The 27,010-nt window shown below is 33.3% G+C and overlaps 2 protein-coding genes across 2 annotated transcripts; one reads left to right on the top strand and one right to left on the bottom strand.

Moving 5' to 3' along the window:
• The first annotated feature begins 2,587 nt into the window (after window positions 1-2,587).
• On the top strand, window positions 2,588-8,832 carry LOC144545678 (adenylate kinase 4). Its single transcript, XM_078294233.1, has 6 exons — window positions 2,588-2,851; window positions 4,903-5,048; window positions 5,720-5,839; window positions 6,402-6,569; window positions 8,307-8,396; window positions 8,489-8,832. Exons 1-6 carry the CDS (start codon window positions 2,752-2,754, stop codon window positions 8,585-8,587), a joined length of 723 nt encoding a protein of 240 aa, XP_078150359.1. The 5' UTR covers window positions 2,588-2,751; the 3' UTR covers window positions 8,588-8,832.
• Window positions 8,833-11,078: 2,246 nt separating this feature from the next.
• On the bottom strand, window positions 11,079-17,792 carry LOC144545695 (Zn-dependent exopeptidases superfamily protein). The gene is made up of 11 exons (XM_078294247.1): window positions 17,603-17,792; window positions 17,234-17,369; window positions 16,834-16,912; window positions 16,276-16,478; window positions 15,018-15,090; window positions 14,044-14,139; window positions 13,496-13,651; window positions 12,983-13,159; window positions 12,458-12,532; window positions 11,721-11,861; window positions 11,079-11,396 (listed from the first exon to the last, which is right to left on the bottom strand). The coding sequence occupies exons 1-11, from the start codon at window positions 17,676-17,678 to the stop codon at window positions 11,175-11,177; spliced, it is 1,434 nt and encodes a 477-aa protein (XP_078150373.1). The 5' UTR covers window positions 17,679-17,792; the 3' UTR covers window positions 11,079-11,174.
• Between the last annotated feature and the right edge of the window lie 9,218 nt (window positions 17,793-27,010).

Consider the following 27,010-nt stretch of genomic DNA (forward strand, 5'->3'; position numbering starts at 1 on the left):
ATTTGTTAACCCATGACGTATCACATGTAAACCATGTTCTGGTAAACTCAAAATTAAGTGTACACCTTGATCTTGTGCAGATTTTTTTTTTTTTTTGGCTAAAAACCCGTAAGCATTTTCATTGATCGAAAAAAATTACAAAGTAGCTGTTACATAAGATTAGACAACTAGTGTCTGTGAAAAACACACAGCTAAACAAAATAAAAAAAACGCACAGGGGATGTGCATCCTACGGACGCAAATGATCATCCTTGCTCGATTATCATGATAGTAGCCTAGCGATAGTTCCCTCCGTACGCATATCACAGCCGAGAAGGCACTGAATCCAAACCAGATCGGGAATTGAATCGACCGGACCAGGATAGTCACTCATCAGTTGAGAATGTACTGAATCAAACTAGACTGGGAACTAAATCAACCAGTCTATGACAGTCACCTTGAAGCAGAAAGGGAAGAAGAAGAGACAGAGAACAACCCAAAACAACACATAACAGCATCATAACAAAAAACTAAACATTTATTTCTAACTGAACATTTATTCCACGATATAGTACCTATATGTACCACTCATTCCACCCACTCTTCCATTGCCAAAGAGGAGAAGAAGAGCTCAAGAAAACGTAAGAAAAAACGAATCGCTGATATTGAAGAATAAAACCCTAAGAAATGAGCAATGAACAGTGACCGGATCCACTAGGCAGAAGCACCGAAATCGGTAACCAAATCCACCAGACAAAACCACTGACTCAAATGGATAGAAAGGTGGATATAGAGAGGAGGAGGAGGAGGAGGAAGGGAGGGTGCGGCGGAGGGTTTCGCCATGGGCGAATTTTTATCGCCTCTGAGAGGCTTTAAGCGGTACCGCTTTTAATTCTATGGGTTTTTTTGTGCAGATTTTTTATCGAGTGTAAATAATTTACAAATTTGAATGTATGACAATAAGGGGTGCCAACGGGTACGATACAGGTAAAGATATTTTTATATCCATACTCACCCGTACTCATTATGATAAAAAAAAAAAAATTACTTTTATTCATCTTTTTGAATACGAAAAAGAATCTTTCCTTTATTCATCTTTTTCAAATACGGTACGGGTCAGATAAACAAATAAAATAGTGTCATTGACATCTCGATTTGTGTTTTCGATAAAACATTTTTCAAAACAAGACAAAAAAGAAAAAAAATAATGAATACAACTAATTTGTATTATGAAAATTTAGTAAAATACAAAATTTTATTGTATCATGTATTATCTTAATACGAATATATAATTTTTTTTTTTAAATTATATTATAGGATAATGGGTAAGATAACGAAAAAATCGTTATCCGTACTCAGTAAGTTAATGAAAAAAGATCTTAATATTACCTATGTTTTTAGATACAATACGGATCAAATAAAGAGATAGAAGAGTGTCATTGACACCCCTTATGTCCCTAACGACTATAAACCTCCCTCATTAAAATTGAAAATTAATTGAATGCATAGTTAGTGACTTAGTAAGATCTTATGAAGTCATTAATCATTTAAAAAAAAATCTTCCGAAAACATAATATATTTTAATAAATACGAACAAAAAGAAGATAATATAAAGCGTGATTAATTAATGACAAGATATACCTTAACAAAATATAATAACTCATTTTGAATACGAACATCGGATTAAGACATATTTTGAAATATGGACGAATTTATTATGAGTTATATTTAAATCCGTATTCAATCGATTCACAATTGTTGTGTCGCGAGAAAAATGGTTGAATTTGTGGTGTACCTTAATTCTCTTTCTCCGTACGAAACAACAACTTTATAAGCATTTTTGGTGGTTTGGTCTTGTACGCCTTTAAGCCACACTGTCGCACTGAACTCGACAAAAATCTTGGTTGTAATGAATCTGAACTCGTGGGTAGCTGGACCAACCTCGTTGATGGATTCTCGATTTTTCTTTATTCTAATTTTATTTTTATAAATATAGGCGCTGCTAAACAAATTTTCAAAGTTTGTTATGACTTGTGAGTCGACGAGTCGTGACATCTTACCACTTTCTTCTTTTCTGACTTCACTTCCCAACGGTCCTATCGTGATTTTCTATGTTCTAATTTGGTGTACACCTAAACGGTGCGAATGGAAAAAATGGAGTCAATTATAATTTTGAGGGATGTATATCATAACTCTCATCAGAAGATCTTGGTTTCTTTTATTTGTCTTGTCAAGCAATTCATATTTTTTTGAAGTTGATTTTCTTCAAAACTATGAAAAACAGTCGCAATTTTTTCTATTGAAAGGTTATAATTATGCTTGTCAAAATATTAATTATATTCAATTCCAATAATACAAAAGAGAGAATCCAATAGTAAAGAAACATTTTATGTGAAATATTGCCATAATTTATGGTTTAAGATAAATTAAAGACGATTTTGATAATTGCATTGTGTCTTCCATGCTAATTGTCCACTACGTTGTTCATTGCAATGGGAGAGAATTTACATGAGATCTGCTTCACAATATAGCGGCACATGTTCCGCCGCAGACGATCTTGCGTCCCAAACCCTAACGAAGACTCAAGTACCTTTGTTGACTGTTCCGGCAGAACAACATACCGCTGCCTCGTCCTTGGAAATAACGCAACACCGGCCCAACCGCACTCTCTTTGCTTTTGCGAATTCGTCCCTTTATTTTAGACCTCTAGCAAAGAGCTGTTGCCTTCGCTATCTACAGAGCGAGAGGAGCGAGAGGAGCGAGAGGGAGACCATGGCAAATTTAGAGGATGTTCCTTCGCTGGAGCTGATGACGGAGCTTCTCCGTCGTATGAAGTGCTCCTCTAAGCCAGACAAGCGCCTCATTCTCATTGGTACATTCTCTCTTCGAAATAGATCAGATCCTTCGTTGTATTTGGTGTATAGGGAGATCTGAGGTGGTTTAGTTGGATTTATAAGTTTTGCAAGTCTTTTTTTTTTTTCCACTTGATCTTTCAGTGGAATATCCAATCAAGAAATGAAGTATAAGCTAGTTTGAAGTGAATTATGATGGGATTGGGGTGGAACTTTTCTTTTTCTGTAAGAGATCTGTGATTCGATCCTGTGACAATTTTTTTATGGTACTCAGCGACAAAATCCTTCTTAATTGGAGCTGTTTTTTTTTTTGCCAATTTATATCAATATCACAAACACACAAGTTAGAGGGGGAGATAATATTTCCTCGTACTTAATCTGAGGTCAACTCAGATGTTTTTGCCGTATACTTTAAGGAAGCTGCAAATTGGCATGCAAACTTGGTTAGAGCTAATGTTCTTCTCCTTCCGCATGCATGCATAGTCAGTCATTTTTTATAACTTCCAGACCCAAAAAATAAACTGGAAGATATAAACACACAAGTTAGAGGGGGAGATAATATTTCCTCGTACTTAATCTGAGGTCAACTCAGATGTTTTTGCCGTATACTTTAAGGAAGCTGCAAATTGGCATGCAAACTTGGTTAGAGCTAATGTTCTTCTCCTTCCGCATGCATGCATAGTCAGTCATTTTTTATAACTTCCAGACCCAAAAAATTAACTGGAAGATATTTTGTTAAGTAGTTGAATAGTATACTTGGGAAAATTTTATTGACCAAAAAGAAAGAGTTTGCAAAGAGATGGGGTACAAAGCTTTCATTACATGTATTTAGTTAAATAGTGGTCATTGTCTAACATCCCTAATTACAAGAACCTATAAATCTACTATGGAAAGACTAGGTTCGAAAATCACCTATTATAAGTTCCATAAATGTCACCTTTACAAGATGGGTTGCGCCATAAAGTGAGCCTGGAGAGATCTTATGCCTGATCATTATCCATAATTTAAGTGGAGTTCAGATTTTTGGGAGGATGTGGAAGGGAGAAGACAGGTTGGTACATGGTAGTTGGCTGGTGACAAGGTGATGATTGACCCTTTGACATGCTGTCTGCATCAGTGTTGTAAATAACGGTATGCGGTCGTCGGACAGATGGGGTACCACCAAGCGATTAATCGATATGCAGCCAATTAATCGAAATTATATGGACAATTTAACTCTTTTTTTTTAATTTATGTATATATATCATAATTTATTTAACTCATTAAGCTTATCAAATAAACTTAATTTAACTTAGTTCCATTATTATAACATGACATTACGTTTATATTTTCTTAATGCGTAAGAATTTTCATGTGTAAGTAACACATTTATTTAATGAAAAATAAATTCAAGAATTAAGCATTTTTAAATACTAATAACATATTATTTGAAAGAATGAAACATTCCAACATAAAGTCACTAAATTTAGTTTATGATAACAAGTTAGTTTCATAAATGAACATGTCGTACTAATTAAAAAAAAAATTACATCAGTAAGTAAGAAAAATATGGTATATAAATAATAGAAGAATTAATCAATTACAAAGTAAGCAAGAAGGAAAAACATATATAAAAAATATTGGATGTATGTCCAAGCACAAATAAAATTACAAAACATGATTTATAAAACTTATTATCACACACTATCGCAGAAAAAAAGTCAATGTGAAAAATAAATATTTACTGGATTAAATAGAAATAAATGGGAATAAACGGGAATAAACGGATGATTAAATGGTAAAACGGCCGATTAATCATTTTCATCTGCAAACATGCATCTGTTAAATATATTCGTAATGGTTTGGCCGCCGTTAACGATTAAACGGCCGTTAAGACCGTTTTTTACAGCGCTGGTTTGCATAACATAAAGCATTTTGAAAGAAGCTGTGTCATTTTCCGTATTAATACTTGAGGCCTGTATCTGTTTGTCATTGACACTAATTTGTCCTCTTATCGGCCAATTTGATTTGTTTTGAAGAAAAGAAAATGATAAACTTCAAGAAATTGAATGTTGGATTTCTTTTGCTGTAGGCCCACCTGGATCAGGAAAGGGTACTCAATCACCTATTATCAAGGATGAGTTCTGCCTCTGCCACCTGGCAACTGGTGATATGCTCAGAGCTGCTGTTGCTGCTAAAACCCCTCTTGGAATTAAAGCTAAGGAGACAATGGACAGGGTACTTCCATCTTTTCTTTGATATTCTAACAAAAATTTAAAGAAAATTTAATAACTGGCAGATTGAAGACATGGTATTTGAAGAAGAAATATAAGAATAAGATAATAGGCCCTTTATAGGTCTAGGAGACCACTTTTGAGGTAGTTTCTGTGGGTGTGGTTATATTGAAGCAAAATAATGGGAATTTTGTGTGCCCCTGCAGAAACCCAAGATGTAATTGTTTCTTTTAGTTTGCTTTCAGCCTGTTAGACCAATCCGTTATAAATAGGACATGAACCTTTGTACTTCCTCCAGACATGCAATACAAAACATAGGATATGCCTGGTCTGGTAAAAGATGAAACTTTCTTCTATAAGGGTAGTTATACACCTTGCTGGCTTTCCATTCCATTTGAAGTGTGCTTAAGCCAACTTCACTGTTTTGCTCTAGATAGGGGTATTGGGAATCTTCATGAAATTTCTCATTTATCAGGGTTAAAGAAGACATTTATAGTGTTTACAGGGCACAATGAGTAAACTCAAACAAACAGACGAAACAATGAAGGAACATGTTGTGTTTTGCTAGGACCCAAAGTAGAAAACATCTGTTTGACATGTTTTTTCTTATTTCATGCATGGAAGGGTTCTTCTGTTTTTATCTTTATTTTACTTTGGGTTAACTTACTGTTTCAGGGAGAGCTTGTGTCAGATGACCTGGTTGTTGGGGTTATTGACGAAGCAATGAAGAAACCATCATGCCAAAAGGGTTTCATTCTTGACGGGTTTCCCAGGACTGTTGTGCAAGCGCAAAAGGTAAACCTAGAAAGTTAGCAGTTAAATGTCAGTATAGATCAGTGTATAGGCTCATTCTGGAGACCTACTGATCAATACTGAACCCTTCTCAAAAGCTGTTTCTTTTTGGTCACTTTTTGGCTGCCCAGGATTTCTTTCATTCTGTGAATCAATTGAGGCTTATAAATTTCAAACACGGAACATGAAATCTGATGACTGGTAGTAATGCTTTGGTTGTTGTTTTAAGAAAATTTGTTGAATCATTTTGAGGCTCAGGTCCTGGAACCTGACTAGTTCAATATTGTATTTTTGTCAAGAAATTTGGATTGATTTCTATATGGCTTTCACCTTATTTTCTATGTACTTATGTTTCATGAATGAACTGTGCATGTTTGAAGCAAGGATGCCAAATTATTGGGTGTTAAAATTTCATCAAACTGGTCTGGAACAGCACCCATAGTTGTGCACTTGTGCTTCTTTTAATGTGTTTCATTAAACGTTCCATTTGTATTGATAAAATAAGCAATATTGTTAAGCTATGGCTAGTTTGGCTTAGTAATTTTGGAAGTTTATGGTAATGTAGCTTGATGACATGTTGTCAAAGCAAGGCACCAAAATTGACAAGGTGCTCAACTTCGCAATTGATGATGCAATCTTGGAGGAAAGGATTACAGGTCGTTGGATCCATGCTGCTAGTGGCAGAAGTTACCATAACAAGTTCAACCGTCCCAAGGTTCCGGGCATTGATGATGTAAGTACATTAGAGCAACTCTCCTTTTTTATTGTATTGTCCTCCTGATTGTTTGGTGCTTTTAAATTCATTCATGGGAATTATGAGACCGAATAATTCTTGTCCCCAGAGTCACTGTCGGTGGGCCCCCAGTTCAAAAATTAACAGTGACCAGCCCCTTTAACAGTGACCGGCCCCACCCGGCAGTGACTGAGGGGGCAGAATTTTCATGCACCCCGGGGGGCAGGTGATCTCCTTCCGGGAATTATACCTACTGTATTACCAAACCAGAGAAAGCACTTCTATTTATTTATAGCAAATGGTACAGAAGTATTGGATCATAGAACCAAGCTTAGTCGAATAAAAATTTGTAAAGCTATCTAAATTTTTGATACTTAGCTTACCCAAATTGCTTCTTAGTTAGTTCTTAATCATATAAACACGAAACCTCAATACAAAAGAGGCTGCTTGGCCTAATGTAAATTTTGATTTAGAAAAATAGAGTTGATAAAATTAGGGGCAAGTGTTGGTGATAGTAGATTGATTTTCCTTTTATATGGTACCAACTTGTGGTGGGTGTTGCTTGCAAATATGAATACAAAAATATTTTGGGTTCTTGTAAGGAATGCTGGATAGTTTTTAATATCTTTAGTAGATCGCAGAATGAATTGAACAATTCTTGACTTCTTATGTGTGCGGCAGCGAAATGAGTAATACTGTCACATTTATTGTGGATATTTTCCAACTATATAAGAAATACTGTGCTCCTGTATTGAAACTAGGGGTGAGTAAATCGCTCATAACTCGTGAGCCGCTCATAACTCGCTCATTAAAAGCTCGTCTAAACTCGCTCATTTATCCGCTCATTTAAACTCGCTCATTAACAACTCGCTCATTTACTTAATGAGCGAGCATGAGCATGACCCAACTCGCTCATAACTCGCTCATTAAGCATTTGCCACATCTAATCCTTGCCACATTTAATCCTATGTAATTATGTGTAACATCAACCTTGCCTCATTAAGATTGATAGATAGTAAGCATAGTTTCATATTTGATCCTGTGTAATATAGTGAGCACAATGTAACATTTAATCGTGTATAATATACTAATATTCATAGTTTCATATTCATTTTTTTTTTGTAAATCGGCAGAACCAAAACCTCCGCCTAAAGCCCAAAACAAGTAATAATCATAACAACTCGCTCATTTAAATGAATTATGACAATTTGTTGGATTTTGTTATGATGACTTTTAACAAATTTTGTTATGCGTGGGCACACTATATAATTTTGTTATGAGTCATAAGTCATAACTCGTGAGCCGCTCATAACTCGCTCATTAAAAACTCGCTCATTTACAACTCGCTCATTTATCCGCTCATTTAAATTCGCTCATTAACAACTCGCTCATTTACTTAATGAGCGAGCATGAGCATACCCTAACTCGCTCATGCTCGCTCATTAATCACCCCTAATTGAAACTATCCCTCTGGCAGTTATCTAGAGAGTAACAGTATGGTGGCGGGGGTAACTCCAGACAACTTTGAATAAGAATAGAATGGAGGAGCTTAGATAATAACTGTTAAAGCAATTAAGTTTGTATGCATTTTATTTCTTAATGGGCTTTAAGTGGGTTTATGATGCTTTCTAGCATTACGAAGTACAGGTGAAGTTATTCTCTGGTATAATGTTATATTATTTGATTATTTGATTGCAGACATGTTCTCTTTTCTGATTATATCTTTCAAATCTGAAGGTAACTGGTGAGCCATTAATGCAAAGGAAAGATGACACAGCGGAGGTTCTCAAATCAAGGCTTGAAGCTTTCCACAGACAGACGGAACCTGTATGCTATGTCACACTCTTTGTAACTGGTAAATTTATTGCTATTTGTGAAATATGCTAACAGATTTTGTTTGTGGAAACTGTGTTTTACAGGTGATTGAGTACTACTCAAAGAAAGGTTTGGTTGCTAACCTTCATGCTGAGAAGCCTCCAAAAGAAGTCACTGTAGAGGTCCAGAAGACTCTCTCTTGAGGCAGTTTTCTGAACCAAAATTTGCAGCCTGTTACCCAAAACCGGGTAGGTGTACTGGTTATTTAGTATGATAAATTGACTCGGGGGTTTTCAAACCCACATTTTTTTGTGTTAACTTAATCGGCTTTTTTGGGCTCAAGAAATCTGCTGGATTCAGTTTTTGAATAATGAGAGATTTTGGCGCATAATTCTTATTTGTACCAACATTTTCCTGTTGCTGCAATCACATTTAATCCCTTGACAAATCTTTAGCTGTAATCTCTCATTGACTTTGTCCAATTGCCTTGTTGTTATATTAATTTAAAATAATTGGTACAGCTCAGGGTTAAGCATTTATTGAGATTTTAGGGGGTGGCTTTTTAGTTGCGAATTGTTGAAATTTATCTAGATGTCCCTGGTACTAAGCATTACAAACTGAGCGTTTAATTTAAAATAAAAGTGATTGCATTTTCTGGTTGTGCATTCTACAAAATGGAAACGGACTTGGAAGTACTGTGGTAGGGGATAAATTTTTCTCTTCCTTTACGTCAACTTTGTTTCCGTTTTTCATTTTTGATGTTGAGTGTTAGGCTATTAGCTGTTTGCCTCTTTGATTTCCGAGGAATCATTAGTCTTAAGCCAGTTTTCTTAAATATATTCTCCTTTTCTAAATAGAAACCGCTAAATTCATCCCTGAAATGGCATGTACATACGAAAATTATTTAGTTAAACATGTATATGTTGTCATTCTCTACACTTCCGACTTCGGACATAACAATGTGTTACGTGATAGTTTGTGTCGTATCCATTTTGTCTTTTGGGCCTTGCTCCAGGAGTGAAGAGGTGGAAAGAAGAAGAAAAAAACTGAAAATTTACTAGTTCCCCAACTTTATAAAGAGGAAGAGGAAAATATTTTACTTCTACTTTTTAAATGAATCATTTCTCTTTTAAATTAGATTGTAGAGAAAATGAATAAATTTTGTCTCATTTTTTAAAAATATTTTTATGGAGCACAATCTTAATAAACTATAAGAATAGACATATTCTTAAAATCAATTATGGATTACTTGTCTTATTTTTTAAAAAGATAAATAATGACGGCCATTCTTTTCTTTTGATGGAGAACCGGATGACAACCGACAAAAGATTGAAAATATCTTATTCAACTATAAGTCTGGTCTATTATTCAATTTTCAAAATCAATTGAATAATGGACCGACCTCTGAAAAACTGATTTTTTTTTTTTTTTTTTTTTTTTTCGGGCTGGATTGTGCATTTTTATGTTTCTAATCTTTAACAAAAAAAATATTATTACGTGTTTTTTTTCCGATAAAAAACTAGCCGTTTATCATTCCTCTTGCAGACTAGAAAAAAGAAAAAAGAAACAAACTTGTATTGTCACTCGACAATTGTTTATCTATGTTTTTCTTCCCGGCTCTCCTAAATATATCAATTTCAATCACCTGCGCTAGCCAGTATTGCAAAAATGAAATGCTTACGATGGAAGGACATAATACCTAATCGTTCTGCTTGTTTAAAAGAAACTTTACGGACAAGCTTTCATGTTATTTTTTATATCAACATAAACAAATTGGTTGAATAGAGTATATTTATCACACCTAGTAAGAAGTATTTACTACATTTTATTATATAAAGAATGATAATAGTACGTGAAATTGTGTATAATTTGATTTAAAAAAGACATAATCTTATAAGAGGAGGGTTCAAATGCACCCTATATTTCAAATCATTTTTCTCCATTTTCAAAGTCCGAATAGTCAATCCGAACCGTTAGATGCGATCTATATATTAAGATGTGCTTGGAGACCAAATTTTACATTTTTTGAAATTTTTTTACTATTTATTAAGCCACATTGAAAATCGCTGATTTTACATTTTCTGGACCATTGGATCAGTGATTTTCAAAGTGGCTTAATAAATAGTAAAAAAATTTCAAAAAATATAAAATTTGGTATCCAAGCACATCTTAATATATAGATCACATCTAACGGTTCGGATTGACTGTTTTGATTTTGAAAATAGAGATAAAAGATAGAGTGCATTTGGGTGCATTTGAACCCTCCTCATCTTATAATTATTTTTAATCACTCAAATACTTATACAATTTTTTTAAAATAAGAGGATGACAAATGTCTCCCGCTCAATATTTAATTTCCTACTTGACGTATTGTACTTGGCAATATATTTCTTTTAATTTCACACTAACTAGCTGATCTTGACAACCAACTAATCAGGTTTAGCAATCAATTAATCAGACTTGCAATATCTTTACAATACCTCAGAACATGCACTCTTCGTGGCAGTAAGACTACTATTTACGACTAATTGGCAACTCATTAGTCTAGTCGATCATTCTTTACAATACTAGTGTAAACCTGCATGTTGCAACTAAAACAACAGCAGCAAAATAGCATTAGAAGAGAGAACATTACAAAAAAAAAAAAAAGGAATCTTGCAGAAAAGAAAATTTGTGGCCCCATTTATCTCCTTGTTCTAGATGGCATAAAAAAATTTATTTTGTTCGCATTATTGTCAGCAATTAAGAAAGGCAATAAAGTATGACAAGTGCATTCATACTACAATGCAACTATAAGTCAACCTTGATCTTGGCATCTAACTCTGAAAATTCATTAAAGAATGCCTTGAAATGCTCATAAGAATGCCGCACATCATCCACTGCACACATCTCCCTGATGCTGTGCATTGACAACTGTGGTGCTCCAACATCCACTGTACGGATCCCAATGCCACTTGCTAATATTGGGCCTATGGTTGAACCACATGGCATGTCATTTCGAACAACAAAATCCTGCCAAAATAAATGAAATGAAAATAGAAGTAATGTTCTGAACGTATATTTGGGCTCAATGTGTGATCAGCTTAATAACATTCTAGCAAACTAAAGAACTAGTCATTTGGTCTAGTGGCAAAGACACGTCCACCCATGTGGAAGGTCATGGGTTTGAAATCCGGATGGAGGGTTCTTTATGAACAATTAAATAGAAGTTGGAAGGCTAGACCTCCACCTTTCTATATATATAAAAAAAAAAAATTCTAGCAAACTAGGACTTGCTATTTATTCTGGTAAGTGCCATCAGAGTACAAGGTGCGATAACAGAATAATGAATCATACCTGAATAGGCAACTGGTGCTTCTCTGCAATCTCCCTAAAGATAAATGAGGTGATGGCATTAGTGGCATATCGCTGATTTGCATTGTGTTTTATCACCAGACCACCATGCATTTTTGGCTGATGGTTTTCCTCATGTTTATCCTACCAATATGAAGTTATAAAAGTAAAAGATTCACAAATAAGGATTATACATGAACGAGGACATGTGGATATAAGATCCACTGCACAAGGAGAACAAGGAGAAAAAAAACCATGATTATGTTATAAAATTATCATTTCGGCACTCAAACTTGATATACAATAGCGTGGTTTAATTAAGATAATTATATTCCAGCCTCCCCATTTGTTTAGCTCAAGCTCCGCCACTGAATAGTAAGGTGAAAACTATAGAATTTTCAAAATCTTCAAATCAAATTTAGGTGAACTGGCATATACTCTTTAGAGTGGTTTGACTATACTTTCAGCCATTTTTTGCCCTTAGTTTTTCCAAGGATTTTACAAATGCCCATTATAGCATCTAATAAAGAAAAGAAAAACTCATTTTTTGTGGTATCTGTAAACCCTACAAAGAACGAAAGCACCAACTAGTTGCCAGAAAGAAAAAAAAAAAAAAAAAAGTGAAGTGATTGCTTTAACACAGTAATAAGTAATAACCCACTAACATCTCTTTATTTGGGGTTAATACAACTGAAGTAGGTCTAATTACATAATCTAGTGTTACAAACATATGAACTTACCACGTAGTTGGGGTGTAGGGCATGGGCCATGTCAGCAGAAACAACAAAGCTTCTCTGAATTGCTTTCTCAAGCATCTAAGAAAAGAGATCCATTATTACACCATCTACTGCAACATCAGCTTATTCATTGTTTGGGGGAAAAAAAAAAAAAATGTAGTATGAAAGCACCAGATTCCAACAATATGTTAATGTCTACCAGTATTGTTGTACTGCTCAAATTTCAACGTCAGAAATTGATCCTAAACTATTAGCTTGTTATTTATCTTATTTATTCGAGGCACTAAGTTGGATGATTTAGGCCTAATTATGGCTATTAATGATCTAAACGAAGCTTTTTCCAACTCAAACCATATCATACAAGCATCAGCGGTTGTAGCTGTAGTTAAAATTCCAACCCAAGAAGATATCAATCATTTGGAGCCCAGGTGGTCATGCATTCAATTCCAATATTGTAGGTACAAAGTTTCAAATGGGAGTATTAACAATGCAACATTTATGCCTGCTTATCTTTGCACTATATATAACCTTGGTGCCAGAAGGGCTGAAGAAATCAGTTATCCTTGAAAGAGCATCAAGCATTGCTGGAGAGCCAGCCCCTTGTGCTGAGTCAGATCCAACCTCTTCATGGTCAAACAAAGCCACCATCCTCACACTCACCTCATCATCAAGAGAACCTTCCCCAGATGTCGAATCTATTAATGACTGAAATTGAAATACACAATTATTGGTACTCCTGGGAAGGACAAGGGAATTACATTTCCATGCTTTCTCTTGGTAAAAGCCCATATAATACTGCAAACGCATGTTTGTGTTCAATCCTCCATAACTTTCTATTCTTTCTTTACTCAAGAGTATTCAGGCTTACCTATTATCAGCAGTCATTACAAAACCGAAAATTTTGGGTTGCCACGCATGTTTATAGAAAGGGACTGAACAGAAATGGTATTTTTTGGGAGAAACTTACATTGTATTGACTATTGACACTAGCCAACAAATAAATAAATAGATAGATAAGCAAAATAATCAACTAAAGCATACTTTTAGAGAGCAGAAAGACATGCAAAGATTGTCAAGCCTCCCAGAGAAAATGAACTCTTTCATGGCACCAGCAACAGCGCTTGGTTGTGTATCACAAAGCTGTATTTCGAAGTCACAAATATCTTCTGGCTCACAAGATGCCTCCTTAGCAACTAACTATATCAAAACAAAAAACCAAGATCACGATTAGAACAGCTTGTACCTAAAATTAAGATGGTCTTAACCTAATTTTCTACTGGTAAGCCAATGCCGGTCAAGTCCAGAATATGATTAGGTTTTAGTTTCATTTTGTTATTTTCTGACTGATGGCTCTGTACATGTTTGAACCCCCAACTAATCAGAAATAAGCAGAAATACAGTAATGTAAACCAAAGATACAGAAATCAAGTATCAAAAGGAGAAACTTTCTTTTGCAGCACCAGAAATGTGGTCAGTAAGGCACAGACAACCAATAATTTTTGGTCAAAACAGTTTCCAAATACAACCAAATACCTAAGAAATTTTGATTTGTTGCGTGAAAACTAAAATAAGAAAATCTTGAGAGTTACCTGTAAAAACAACGGATGATGTTTCTTCTTATCTGCAATTTTCTTATCCTTTGACTCAGTGGGACCACTTTCTTCTGCTAATTTTTGTATTTCAGCCTTCAAACAACATGAAGGAAAAAGATTGTATCAGTTCATTTTTCAAGGGAATAGGTACAGCTAGTTGACTTTTCTATATTGGCATTGCATTTTTCTCCCTCTTGTTTTAGTTTGACAGCAGTTGTTGTTTATCAATCATTGTGTGTCTGACAGATTTTACTTAGTACATATCTGCACTGAAGAGGTAGTAATGGTAGAGTGTGGTATAAGATTTGAGGATTTTCATAATAGTTATTAGACCATCTCTTACTGTGATGTATCAATTCAGATATCCAACAGTCTCAGTTTTTCAGCGACTAGTCAACATGGTATCAAGAGGAAGCAACAGAATAATCTTATAGTTATCCTTTTTATGGGAATTGAATTTTCTATATTGGCATTGCATTATTCTCCATTTTGTTTTAGTTTGAAAACAGTTGTTGTTTATCAATCATTGTCTAACAGATTTTACTTAGTACATATCTGCACTGAAGAGGTAGTAATGGTAGAGTGTGGTATAAGATTTGAGGATTTTCATAATAGATATTAGACCATCACTTACTGTGGATGTATCAATTCAGATATCTAACAATCAATTTTTCTGTGATTAGCCAACATGGTGTCAAAAGGAAGCAACAGAATAATCTGACAGTTACCCTTATTATGGGAATTGACATAGATAGTACTGGAATTAATTTTGCAGCAATACAAGTATATGACATATGCATCTTTAAGTAGTAGCTGAATTGAGATTTTTTTTTCATTTATAACTCTGAAGGTACTTCATTTGAACCACTCAAGTTTGTAGTCAGAAACAGTCCATCTTCTAACCCAAATCTCCCGATCTGCACTGTGCAATTGAAAATAGAGCCAAAAAAGGACCAAAACATTAAAATCACCTTTACAGATGTTGCCAGCATGGGTGCAAGATTACTCTGTGTGTTAATTTTGAAGCCTTCTGAATTTACATTCCTACAAATCAAACAATTATGGAAGTTATTAGCGCCTAAATACGAGATATTGATTTCATAATACTTAGCATATGCTTTTGAGTACTAGATACAATTAGGGGTGTTCAAACGGTTCGGTTTGTTCCAGGGGCAGAACTAGAAACTTTTATAGGGGGGACTAAAATTAAAATGCACAATGTGCCCTCTCAACCATAAAGTAGAGCTCTAACCACTAGGCTACAAGCAAACATTTGATATTTATTGAGGGTGGCTAGACTATATAAAACGTTTAAAAAAAAAATTCAATTAAATTTCAAAATACTTAATTAAAATTTTAAAATCATAGGGGTGGCTTAGCCTTCCTACCAATACACTAAGATCCGCCCCTGGTTTGTTCGGTTTTCAGCCGAACCGAAAATTTTCGGTTTAAATGGATCAGTTCGGTTTAGACTTTTGAAAACTGACTACCGAACCAACCAAATTAGAATGGTTCGAGTATGGTTTATATTTTGTTTGGTTCAATCATCGCTCCCTTTCTTTTATTTTGGTTTAAATATTTAAGAACATCTACATATTTTGTATGGAATTGAACAATTTGTGTACGAAAATGTATACTTTCCGTTAATAATGATACCAATAGGTTTACTTTACTTTGAACCGAAAAACCGAAATTTACTTTGGTTTGTTCGGTTTGGTTCTTAATCGGTTGATAAGTTTAATCAGTTTGGTTCGGTTCTATTTTTGAAAACCGAAAAAAAGTTTGGTTTGACTATTTTACTTCAGTTTCAACCAAATCGACCGTTTGAACACCTGTAGATACAATGCTTTCTCTCAGGTTAAATTTACATAATTATATTATGTTATCAAACCCTTAGAATATGGTTGACCTTCATTTTCTTTTATAGTTCTTACCTTCTCTTGACAAATTTCCAAATTGAGTACTTTGCCAGAGCAGGTGGACTGCATACTGCAGCCACCTAGTTCCTGTACTGGTAGTAACTTGCTAGTCAGAGATTGTTATGAATTATGCACCAGCAGTAACTGCAGGGTAATTGAACTACCATCTTGCAACCAACACTTTTTTTATCAATTATGTACCGAACTAACCCTCAACTGTGTAATACTATCTCAGTATGCTTTCTTCATTTTTCAGGTAAGCACAATCAATTACTTTATTAAGACAAAAAAATCCAGTGTCAACTAATACCTATCCAGATGGATAGCCAAAGTGGGAATGCGCATGATCGGTTCACGAACCCTCACAAGTCGATGTGAGTAGGAAACACAACCTTCTTTGCTTTCCTTTACAATTACCCTACCAGCAATGGCCAAATCTCGGTCGAACCAAGTGTGCCACAATCCACCTCCATATGTCTGAACTCCAACCTGAAGATACCCTCCTTTTGCCACCTAAACAAAAAAGAAGGTGATTTTAAGACTCAATCAAAAGAATATAAGATTTTACATATTCTGTAAACAGCTTAATTCCCTGAGAAAGGCACTGATATAATAATGCAAAAATAAAATTCTCCCTGCTTTAGCAACACGATGCCTACAAAGCATCCAAATGTGCTTGAGAGATGACAGTGTGAATAAGATTGATTTTCAGAACACAAAATGAAAGATGCATTTATCGCACACTCAACTAATTTCAATAAGAATAATTTCTTTTTTGCTCATTTAGGTGAGAGAGAAAAGTGCAAAACAAACAAATTACTAATTGTTAGTCAGATTAACTGAAATTCAGTAAAACTAAAAGTGATACCTTGGAGACAGGCTTGACTTTGAGACAAGGGCTATCTGTGTGAGCTCCAACAATAGAGAAGCCATTTCCAGCCACATATCTGAACAAAAAAAATACTTATAAAGGAATCTACATACTTTAGAAATAAATATAGATTCAAAAAGTTCCTCTAAGATAAATTGCTAGGTTATTATTTATGTGAAAGTATGAACTTCATTTTCTTTTTTATACTTCAAAAATTTTCAAGAAAGTTCATAAAAGGTTGCCTTTTACAAAGTTCTTATGTTAGTGGCAATAAAAATATGTAACTAACATGAAACGCATTGGAGAACTTGGGTTACGGTTCCCCAATTCACAAATAATTGACATACCTTAAATACAATAAAAGAAAATCATAAAACACTCATAAAGGATCACATACTTCTTTCCAATTGCAAAGGCAATAAGGGTGGAATGGTTCCTAGTGAAGAAATACTTGCCCCCAGTTTCTAATTCCCACTCTTCCCTCTCAGATATGTGCACAAATCCAGCTTCCTTCAATCGCTTCTTAGCTTCATCTGCAATTCATCGGTTCACAACATGCATAATTTCAAGGCAAAGCCAAGTAAGCACTTCCAAGATCCATACTTCATTTGCTGCTCTCTAGCTTTGCAATTTCTCAAATTATGTTAACATACAAGTCAACTATTTGTAAGGATGCAAACATTGTAACCAAAGCTGGAGAACTCGGATTATGCACAACCAAAGACAAAAATAAAAATAAAAGAATAGAAAAAGGGTTTAGCTTTACCAACAGCGTGAAAAGCAGTGGGGGAGGCATTGAGGAAATCGACGAGTTCGAGCGCGACGGGATCGATGGCCGCCATCGACGTGTCTAAACTCTCTCTTGTTCTCGCTTGCAGAGAAATACAAGAAGTTGCTATTTCAACTCTTTTTCGTGCTGATCGTGGATTCTTACTCTGAGAGCAAAACTAGGGTTTGGTGATTACTGTTGGATTGATTTCCAACTACGAATTCAAACAGTTAAAAGACTTCATAAATAATATGCCGATTTTTTTAAAAATACTCATTTAATAAATAAATTAAATTAAAATATCCAAGTTTCAACAAAATTTATAAAAATACCCCAACCGCGGATTTTATCCGCGCTCCGGAATTTTTATTCCGGGGCGCGGATAAAATTCGCGCCCCGAAAAAAAAAAAAAAAAAAAAAAAAATTTTTTTTGGTCCCGACCGCGGATAATATCCGCGGGCCGAATTTTAAAATAATTTTTTTTTTTTTTTTTTTTTTAGTCTGGAGAAAAAAAAATTATTTTTTTGGTCCAACTTTGTACCTCTGGTTAACATATCAAAACACCTTCAAAAATCATGAAAATTTACCGACATGCATTCTTGACTTCATAGAATAAGACTGTAAAGTTTCATACAAAATCTCAAAACAGATCGTGAGATATCGGCTCTCAAAAATTGCCCGAACTGCTGAAGGAGTACTTCTGACCCCAACTTTGCACCTCTGATTAACATACCAAAACACCTTCAAAAATCATGAAAATTTACCGACATGCATTCTTGACTTCATAGAATAAGACTGTAAAGTTTCATACAAAATCCCAAAACAGATCGTGAGATATCGGCTCTCAAAAATTGCCCGAACTGCTGAAGGAGTGCTTCTGACCCCAACTTTGCACCTCTGATTAACATACCAAAACACCTTCAAAAATCATGAAAATTTACCGACATGCATTCTTGACTTCATAGAATAAGACTGTAAAGTTTCATACAAAATCTCAAAACAGATCGTGAGATATCGGCTCTCAAAAATTGCCCGAACTGCTGAAGGAGTGCTTCTGACCCCAACTTTGCACCTCTGATTAACATACCAAAACACCTTCAAAAATCATGAAAATTTACCGACATGCATTCTTGACTTCATATAATAAGACTGTAAAGTTTCATACAAAATCTTAAAACAGATCGTGAGATATCGGCTCTCAAAAATTGCCCGAAGATGTAACGGTGCTTTGATATTTTGTATGTAACGGCTCTCAAAAACTTTGAGATTTTGTATGAAATTTCACAATCTTGTTCTATGAAATCAAGAATACATGTTGGTAAATTTTCATGATTTTTGAAGGTGCTTTGATATGTTAATCAGGGGTGCAAAGTTGGGGTCAGAAGCACTCCTTCAGCAGTTCGGGCAATTTTTGAGAGCCGGTATCTCACGATCTGTTTTGAGATTTTGTATGAAACTTTACAGCCTTATTCTATGAAGTCAAGAATGCATGTCGGTAAATTTTCATGATTTTTGAAGGTGTTTTGGTATGTTAATCAGAGGTGCAAAGTTGGGGTCAGAAGCACTCCTTCAGCAGTTCGGGCAATTTTTGAGAGCCGATATCTCACGATCTGTTTTGAGATTTTGTATGAAACTTTACAGTCTTATTCTATGAAGTCAAGAATGCATGTCGGTAAATTTTCATGATTTTTGAAGGTGTTTTGATATGTTAACCAGAGGTACAAAGTTGGACCAAAAAAATAATTTTTTTTTCTCCAGACTCTAAAAAAAAAAAAAAAAAAAAAATATTTTAAAATTCGGCCCGCGGATATTATCCACGCTCGGGACCAAAAAAAATTTTTTTTTTTTTTTTTTTTTTCGGGGCGCGAATTTTATCCGCGCCCCGGAATAAAAATTCCGGAGCGCGGATAAAATCCGCGGTTGGGGTATTTTTATAAATTTTGTTGAAACTTGGATATTTTAATTTAATTTATTTATTAAATGGGTATTTTTAAAAAAATCGGAATAATATGTGTACATATATACGAATTCAAACAGTTAAAAGACTTCATAAATAATATGTGTACATATACAAATTTTAAAGTTTCAAATTTATTTAGTATATAAAAATTAATACATAAAATAATTAAAAAAAAATACTTTATAAAATATTCATTATTTTGACTGTTTGATCATACGCTAAATAAATTTGAAACTTTAAAAATTTTGTATGTATATGTATCACTCATGAAGTATTGAATTTCAACCGTTTGGATTCGTAATTCAAAATCAATCCGATAATTTTTTAAATGTGTACTCATCAAACTCTTTTGATAAGCACATCACATCCTAATTTTACTTCTTATTCTGAATCTGCCGCGGGCCACTTTTCAAATAGAGCTGCCAAAATAAAGAAATGCTATTGTTTGGATGATACCCTTATAATGTTGGTATTTCACATGTAAACACATATGCACTAAAATTTGGGGGAAATTCAAAATAAAGACAGACTTTTTTTTATTTAACAGAAATTACTTCCAAAATCAAATCTCTGAATAGTAACAAAGAAATTTCGAAATATTAAAAGAATGAATTTAAATTCTTTGTAATAACTCTTGATTTTTATGCTTAAAATAATAAAAAATGATAGGAACAAACGTCCTTCCAAAGATCTGTTTTTTAAATACATCTTTCATTCTCTCAAAAGCATACATCTTCTTTCACAGACATATCTTCGTTTTTATATTAAGCACGTAGATATCCTAATATGTCAACATTTTTTTATTAAAAGATGAAATTTCGGATTGAATATCAGTCTTCTGATCAAATATTGTGATTCTTGCATCTATTTTATGTTTTTTAGTGTAGAATTCTAAATTTATTTAGGCACGTACTCACTACATGTAAATTGTATCATTTTTCTAATTTAGTCTTGATTTATTTCCATTATGTCATTTAAGTTTTTTTTATTTGATTGATAATTAATTGGTCATGCCTTCATTTCTTTTCATTTTTATATCATTTAAAAGAATGTTATTTGTTATTTTGTATGAGGTTTTTTTTATGAAAATATGTCAAAAGATTGAAAAATATATGTCCTTCAGAGTATTTTTTTTCTTTATAGAAATATGTCATTTTGTATGAATTTTTTTTTTATTTTCTTATAATATGTCTTCATTGCAACTAACTGACACAATATTAGTATGCACTAAAAAGTTGTAAATTGGATAATCTGACCATCTATTTCTTTCTCTCTCACCTTACGCCGAAACATTTATTTTTATAATCTCTCGGATTTATCCTTACCAAGCTCTCTAGTCGTGAAAAAAAAATCTAAATCAAAGTAATAAATTAAACAATAAATTTAAAGAAAAAAATAATTTCACATAGATTTAAAAGCACTAGTGAAATCTACGTGTCGAACTAAACTATATTGGGAGGTAAATTTTTATTTTTGTATTATCCATAAAGTTTGTTTTTAGATCATTATTAAAGAAACTACGCTTTGTAGAAATAAATTATGCACCTCAATGAGAGATACAACGGTCAATACTTTTATCTATAAAAGCTTATATATTACAAGTGACATATAGTGGTTACAAAAAAGTATGATTAGAAGATAGATATTATGACAATTTAGTTTTACGCTCAACTAAAAATTTCATGATAAAGTTCAACATAATATAAAAACTGATTGCGTCAAAATGTAAAGATCGAATCTAAAGATGATATTGATTATATTTCATTTTGAAGGTGATGTAATTAATGTTTGAATACGTAGGTGCCGAGTGCACTGTGCATCGATCCTTGACCCTCTTCGGATCATCGAAGGTATGATTGATGGTCCGAATCTAAACTCAAAATTGAATCACCTTTTTAACTTAGGCTTAATCGATCGAAAATCGAAAATCGAAAATCGAAATTCTAATTGGATGGTCCGGATTTCAAACTCAAAATTTAAGGTAGCGTAGAAGATATGAACTCAAAAGAATTCAGATATACTATATTAGGCCGACCTACAAAAGGACATCCTTGATTGATTCTGCTTGTTTAGTGTTTACAAATTAAATGCACAAGGGACGAAGTATAGAAAATTAGAAATATGCCCTTCTAATATCTCAAAATCCATATGCTATTTTTCTATAAGTTTTATTTTAAATTTATACCTCAGGACATGTTCCTTTGTCACGGAATTATACGGAAATTAGTTTTTGTCACGGAATTATACATAAATTAGTATTGACGAGAAAGAGAATCCACTTTTGAAAACATGAGAACCCATGAATACTGGTACACACATGATTAATTATGGAAGTGTCTTAAATGAGTATTCGGTTGTACCATGATATTAGTTAGCTGTGAAAAAAATTAATTTCTTTCTAAAATGTTTGATATTATATAATTACTTTTATTAATAAAATAATTAATAATTAAATTAAATTAATTAAATAGTAACATAATATGAATTATGAATTATTATTTTATAAATTATAAATATCTTTTGTAATTGTATTCATTAAATATCGTGAGATTTAATAATGGAATTAATTAAAATAAGAAAACATTTATAAACAAAATAAAAAATAAATAAACATTTATAAATTTATATAAAAATAAACATTTTAGTTTCCATGTAATTTGTAAAAAACATGGTTTTGTCCGGATCTAACTTTCTGCTTTAGTCCCACAACAAACAATCATATGAGAAAATAGATAGCTATATAATACCCCTACAATGCTTCTAACCCTATTGGAGGAGAGAGGAGAAACTCATGATAGTCCCAGAAATTTGCAAAGAGAGAGAAAAGGAAAAGAGAAATATGAATTCTGACTTTGGGTTTTAATTTGAACAAATTTGCATTACGTGGAAATTGGTGTAGAGAAAAAATAAAAAAGAGTGGGTTTTAATTCCGATATTTATTAATATCCAACTTAAAATATAAAATTCTAAATCTATTCAGAATTCAAACTTTTTATTAAATATACCCAAACCGTATCTTAGTTCCACGGTTTGAATTAAAAATTTCAAATCGCGGAATTAAGATGCGGTTTGAGATTTTTTTTTAGACCAATGGTAATTTTTCAAAAAATTTAGATATAAATTATTTTATTTTATAGTTATTATTAAACGAAGACCTTAGAAGTTTAATCACCAATAACCCTAAATTATTTTTTATTATAAAAAAAATCCATTTTAATTATAAAAAAAATCCATTTTAATTATATATATTTTATTTTAGAAAAAATTGGTTATTTGCCACTCCCAAACCTTCAAATTTGAAAAATGTCATCCCGAATTTTGAAATTATAATAATGTCATTCTAAACTTCATTAATTTTTAATTTTGTCACTCCAAATAATTAATGACTAAAATACCCTCTCTTCTTCTCCTGTCTCATTTTTTTCTTTATATTATCTTTCCATGACCACGACAATGTTGAAAATAGAAAAAAAAGCTCACAAATTATAAAGCCTAAAATTTAATTATCCCATGGCTAGGCCCATTTAAAAGTTTTTTGGTTAATGTGGGCTAGCAGCAAAGGGCTAGGCCCGCTAATTATTTTTCTTAAACTGTGCTCAAATTGAAGAAGGTTTGGGCCTTTTCATTTTCAAAGGAGGACAAACTAGATATCGACTTATTTTTTTTTTTTACAAAATTTCAAAATTTAGAGGAAGTAGTGAGCTAATGTGGGCATGCCCCTAAAAACATAATTGTTTGATGGAACAATAGAAATAATAGAGAGTAAAAATAATTAGCAAAATAAACTATTTAAATTAGCTAATGAATAGTCTTCCATAGTAGAAATATCGAGATCAATTTCTAGCACGAATTAGATTGAGATTCTAGTTCATGAGAAATGCATATAAATAGAATTCCTAGAGAACTATACTGCTTGGATTAAAAATACAGAGTCTGGCTAGTATAACATCAGTGTCATTTCAGCCTATATAACACCAACTTCAAAACCTATCGAATTAACTTCAAACGGTAAATCCAAACCGTTCAAACTGATTTACTTCATTAATTGTGTGTCTACATGCAAAATTTTTAATTTTTCGAATTTATTTAGCATCAAGTCAAGATGACAAATGTGTGAGTTTTTAAGTTAACTTTAATACATTATTTTTTTTAATATTTTTATTGCCTGATTTGATACTAAAATAACTCAAAAATATAATTTTTTTGCATGTAAACGCACTCATAAAGTAAATCGTTTTGAACGGTTTGAATTAATCGTTTAAAGTATATTCAATCAATTTTGAAGTTAGTGTCATATGACATCAATATTGTACTAGTCAGACTCAAAAATAAACTATCCATGTACTTAAATGTATACATCATAAATTTTAGACATCAACGGTCCGGCAACTGTACATAAATTTTAAATGTATATGGTCCGGCAACTATCCATGTACATAAATTTTAAATGTATACGATCAAGAAGGACTCTGGTCGTCAACGGTCCGACAACTGTACAACATCACAAATTGTGCGCAAATTGCAGAATCCATGGAACTAACTGCTTTTCTAAAAGAGTTATCATATATTATTGATACCCTTCTTCTCCTCCGTAAAAATCGATATGTTAACGCAAACTTTGCAATGGAGATGGACTACAACAAAGATCTTCTCCTGCTCATCGGCATATAGGATGATGCAGGAATCAGGGGTGCAGTCGGTATACCATAAGGTAATTTGGAAACTGAAAGTTCCAATGAAAGTGCGCATTTTTCTATAGCTGCTAATGAATGACAGAGTCCTCACACAGAAGGTACTGCTGATAAGAGGATGTGCGATAACACATGGATGTGTGCTATGTAATAACGGCATAAGTGAGACTGCGAATCACTTAATGTGAAGATGTAACAATCATACCGATATCTGGTGGGAGGGCATCAAAACCTCCCTGCAAGAAGGGGCAACAATCATACCGATATCTGGTGGGAGGGCAGAGCCGGCCTGACAGGCCAAAGAAAACAAAGATGGGATGCGACATGGACGGCCGGATCATGCGCAATTTGGAAGGAAAGGAATAGAAGAACCTTTACCCAAAAGAGCAAACCAGAGAATATTTTAATTAATGATGCAGCAATGGATGTACATAATTGGGTGTTATTTAGCTAGATGCAATAGTGATAAGGGTGGGCTGGGTATAATGGGAGCTTTCTTAATTTTACTTTCGGACCTTTTTAATAGTTGAGCAGTTTTGTAATATTTGTATGACTACAGGGATCCTCTGATCCTGGTAGCATCCATGTACAGTTTTTTTACATCAATATATCTTAGTGGAAATCTCGGCCATTTTTTTAATACCCTTAAAAAAAAGAAAATTTTAAAAATGCCCTCCGATTTAATTTTTTTTTATAAATGCCCCGACCGCCTGGCCCACGGGCTGCCCAAAACACAAGCGGACCGCTTGGTCCACGGGCGAGTCACAGCACTAGCGGACCGCCCGTGGGACGGGCGGTCCTCTTTTCACGGGAGGTCCTCTTTTTTTTTTTCAGAGATCTTAGTATTTTGATTTAAATAATTTTGTGAAATTTTTTTTTCTTGTTTAGAGTGTGTGCCAAAAAATAAGACATTTGATATATTTTTGAAGTGATGTCGTAACTTTTTATAACTTTAATTTATTTTTATTATTTTTATTTTTTTGGTGAACTTTTATTTTATTTGTCAGTTGGATATCACAAGTCTAAATATAACACTAATTAAAGACTTGACCCTTATTCAAAAATTTCCAAGTTCTGACAGCTTGTTGATCTTCTTCTCTTTTTCTGATTTTTATAATATATGTATAATACATACACATACACATATATACATATACACATAAACATATATACATATACACATATACACATATACACATATACATATATACATATATTCACATATACATATATACATATATTCACATATACATATATACATATATATAGATATACATATATACATATAGGAATATGCTAGCATGCTACGCGTAGCATAGAGGCCCTCCGTGCAACGGTTCAATATTTGACTTTTTAAAATCCTAACAGTCGATCCGAACCGTTCATCTTGTTCTCCATATTAATATATGTTTGGAGACCAAATTTTATATTTTTTGGAATTTTTTTACTATTTTTTAGATTTATTAAAAATTGCTATTTTCAGCAAATCTGGACCATAAAAAATAGCGATTTTCAATAAATCTAAAAAAATAATAAACAAAATCCAAAAAAATGTAAAATTTGGTCTCCAAGCACATATTAATATGGAGAACAAGATGAACGGTTCGGATTGACTGTTAGAATTTTGAAAAGTCGAATATTGAGCCGTTGCACGGAGGCCCTTTATGCTAAGCGTAGCACCATAGCAGGTTCCTATACACATATACACATATACATATATACATATACTGTTATATTCCGAAATTTTAAAACGTGATTAATTTCTAAAATGATATTTACACTAAATAAAAATTTCTAACTAAATTAATGATCGATCAGATTGTCTGTTTTAATTTTAATCGAATCTAAAAATTTCGAAATATAAACGACCTATGAATTATATACATTTGAATTATAGGAGTTAGAACTAAAACAATTTAAAAATATAAATTAAAAATTGGAGATATAAATTATTTATGAAATTATGGAACGAAAATAAGAATTTGAAAATAAAATAAAATGAATTCATGTGAAGAAATAAATAAATAGAGTTGGAATTAGTAGATTAAACGTACAAATTTTTGTACGAGTAATTTTATATTAAAGTTACAAATTTTATTTATTTAGGAATTATAAAGATTTGATTTGATAATTTTTTGTGTATATATATATATACTAATTAATATCGAATTATTCGGATAAAAAAATCAAATCAAATTATAAACACGTAAAAATATTCTTACGACTTTATAATAATTTACGAAGTCTCGATTCGAAATTTTATAAACACTGCGGATCTTATACAAATTGATTGAGGCAAATTAAATATCTGAATTAATTGAACCATTGATGTACCCTTCTGCACGAATCTTAAAGTAAGGGATTTAATTATCCCTCCCACTCTTATCTCTCTCTTTCTCTCTCTGTTGGCGAACCCCACACAGGACACAGCAGACCCCCCACCTCTGCTTTCTTCTTACGCCAAAACTCCCCCTCCCGTTTCCTCCTCCCTTCTGCCGCTGCAGCAGCCAGCCCACCCCGCCCCATTCTCTCCTCTTTCTTTGATCCGTGAACCCCACCGGCACCCCGCCCCCTCTCTCTTTTCCCGCCTCTCTCGTCAAAACCCTAACCCACGCCATTGTTCACTGACCCGCGGCCCCACCGGAAAACCCTTCCTTTCTTCTCTCCCTAAACCGTGGATCCCTCTTCCGACTGACCTCTCTCTTGTTGTCTCGGTTGCCTTTGATTGAGATTTTGAAAACCCTAGAAATTTGG

This window comes from Carex rostrata, chromosome 2 (genome assembly GCF_964058835.1).
Source record: "Carex rostrata chromosome 2, lpCarRost1.2, whole genome shotgun sequence".
NCBI lineage: Eukaryota > Viridiplantae > Streptophyta > Magnoliopsida > Poales > Cyperaceae > Carex > Carex rostrata.

What these genes read in the sequence shown, in the direction of transcription:
- LOC144545695 (XM_078294247.1), bottom strand. Translation starts at nt 17,678, where the DNA reads ATGGCGGCCATCGATCCCGTCGCGCTCGAACTCGTCGATTTCCTCAAT. An exon ending in TTGGCTATCCATCTGGATAG is followed by an intron (nt 15,091 to 16,275) that starts GTATTAGTTGAC and finishes TTTGATTTGTAG; the next exon opens with GAATGTAAATTCAGAAGGCT. An exon ending in AGCACCAGTTGCCTATTCAG is followed by an intron (nt 11,397 to 11,720) that starts GTATGATTCATT and finishes TTATTTTGGCAG; the next exon opens with GATTTTGTTGTTCGAAATGA.
- LOC144545678 (XM_078294233.1), top strand. Translation starts at nt 2,752, where the DNA reads ATGGCAAATTTAGAGGATGTTCCTTCGCTGGAGCTGATGACGGAGCTT. An exon ending in CTGTTGTGCAAGCGCAAAAG is followed by an intron (nt 5,840 to 6,401) that starts GTAAACCTAGAA and finishes ATGGTAATGTAG; the next exon opens with CTTGATGACATGTTGTCAAA. An exon ending in AGGTTCCGGGCATTGATGAT is followed by an intron (nt 6,570 to 8,306) that starts GTAAGTACATTA and finishes TCAAATCTGAAG; the next exon opens with GTAACTGGTGAGCCATTAAT.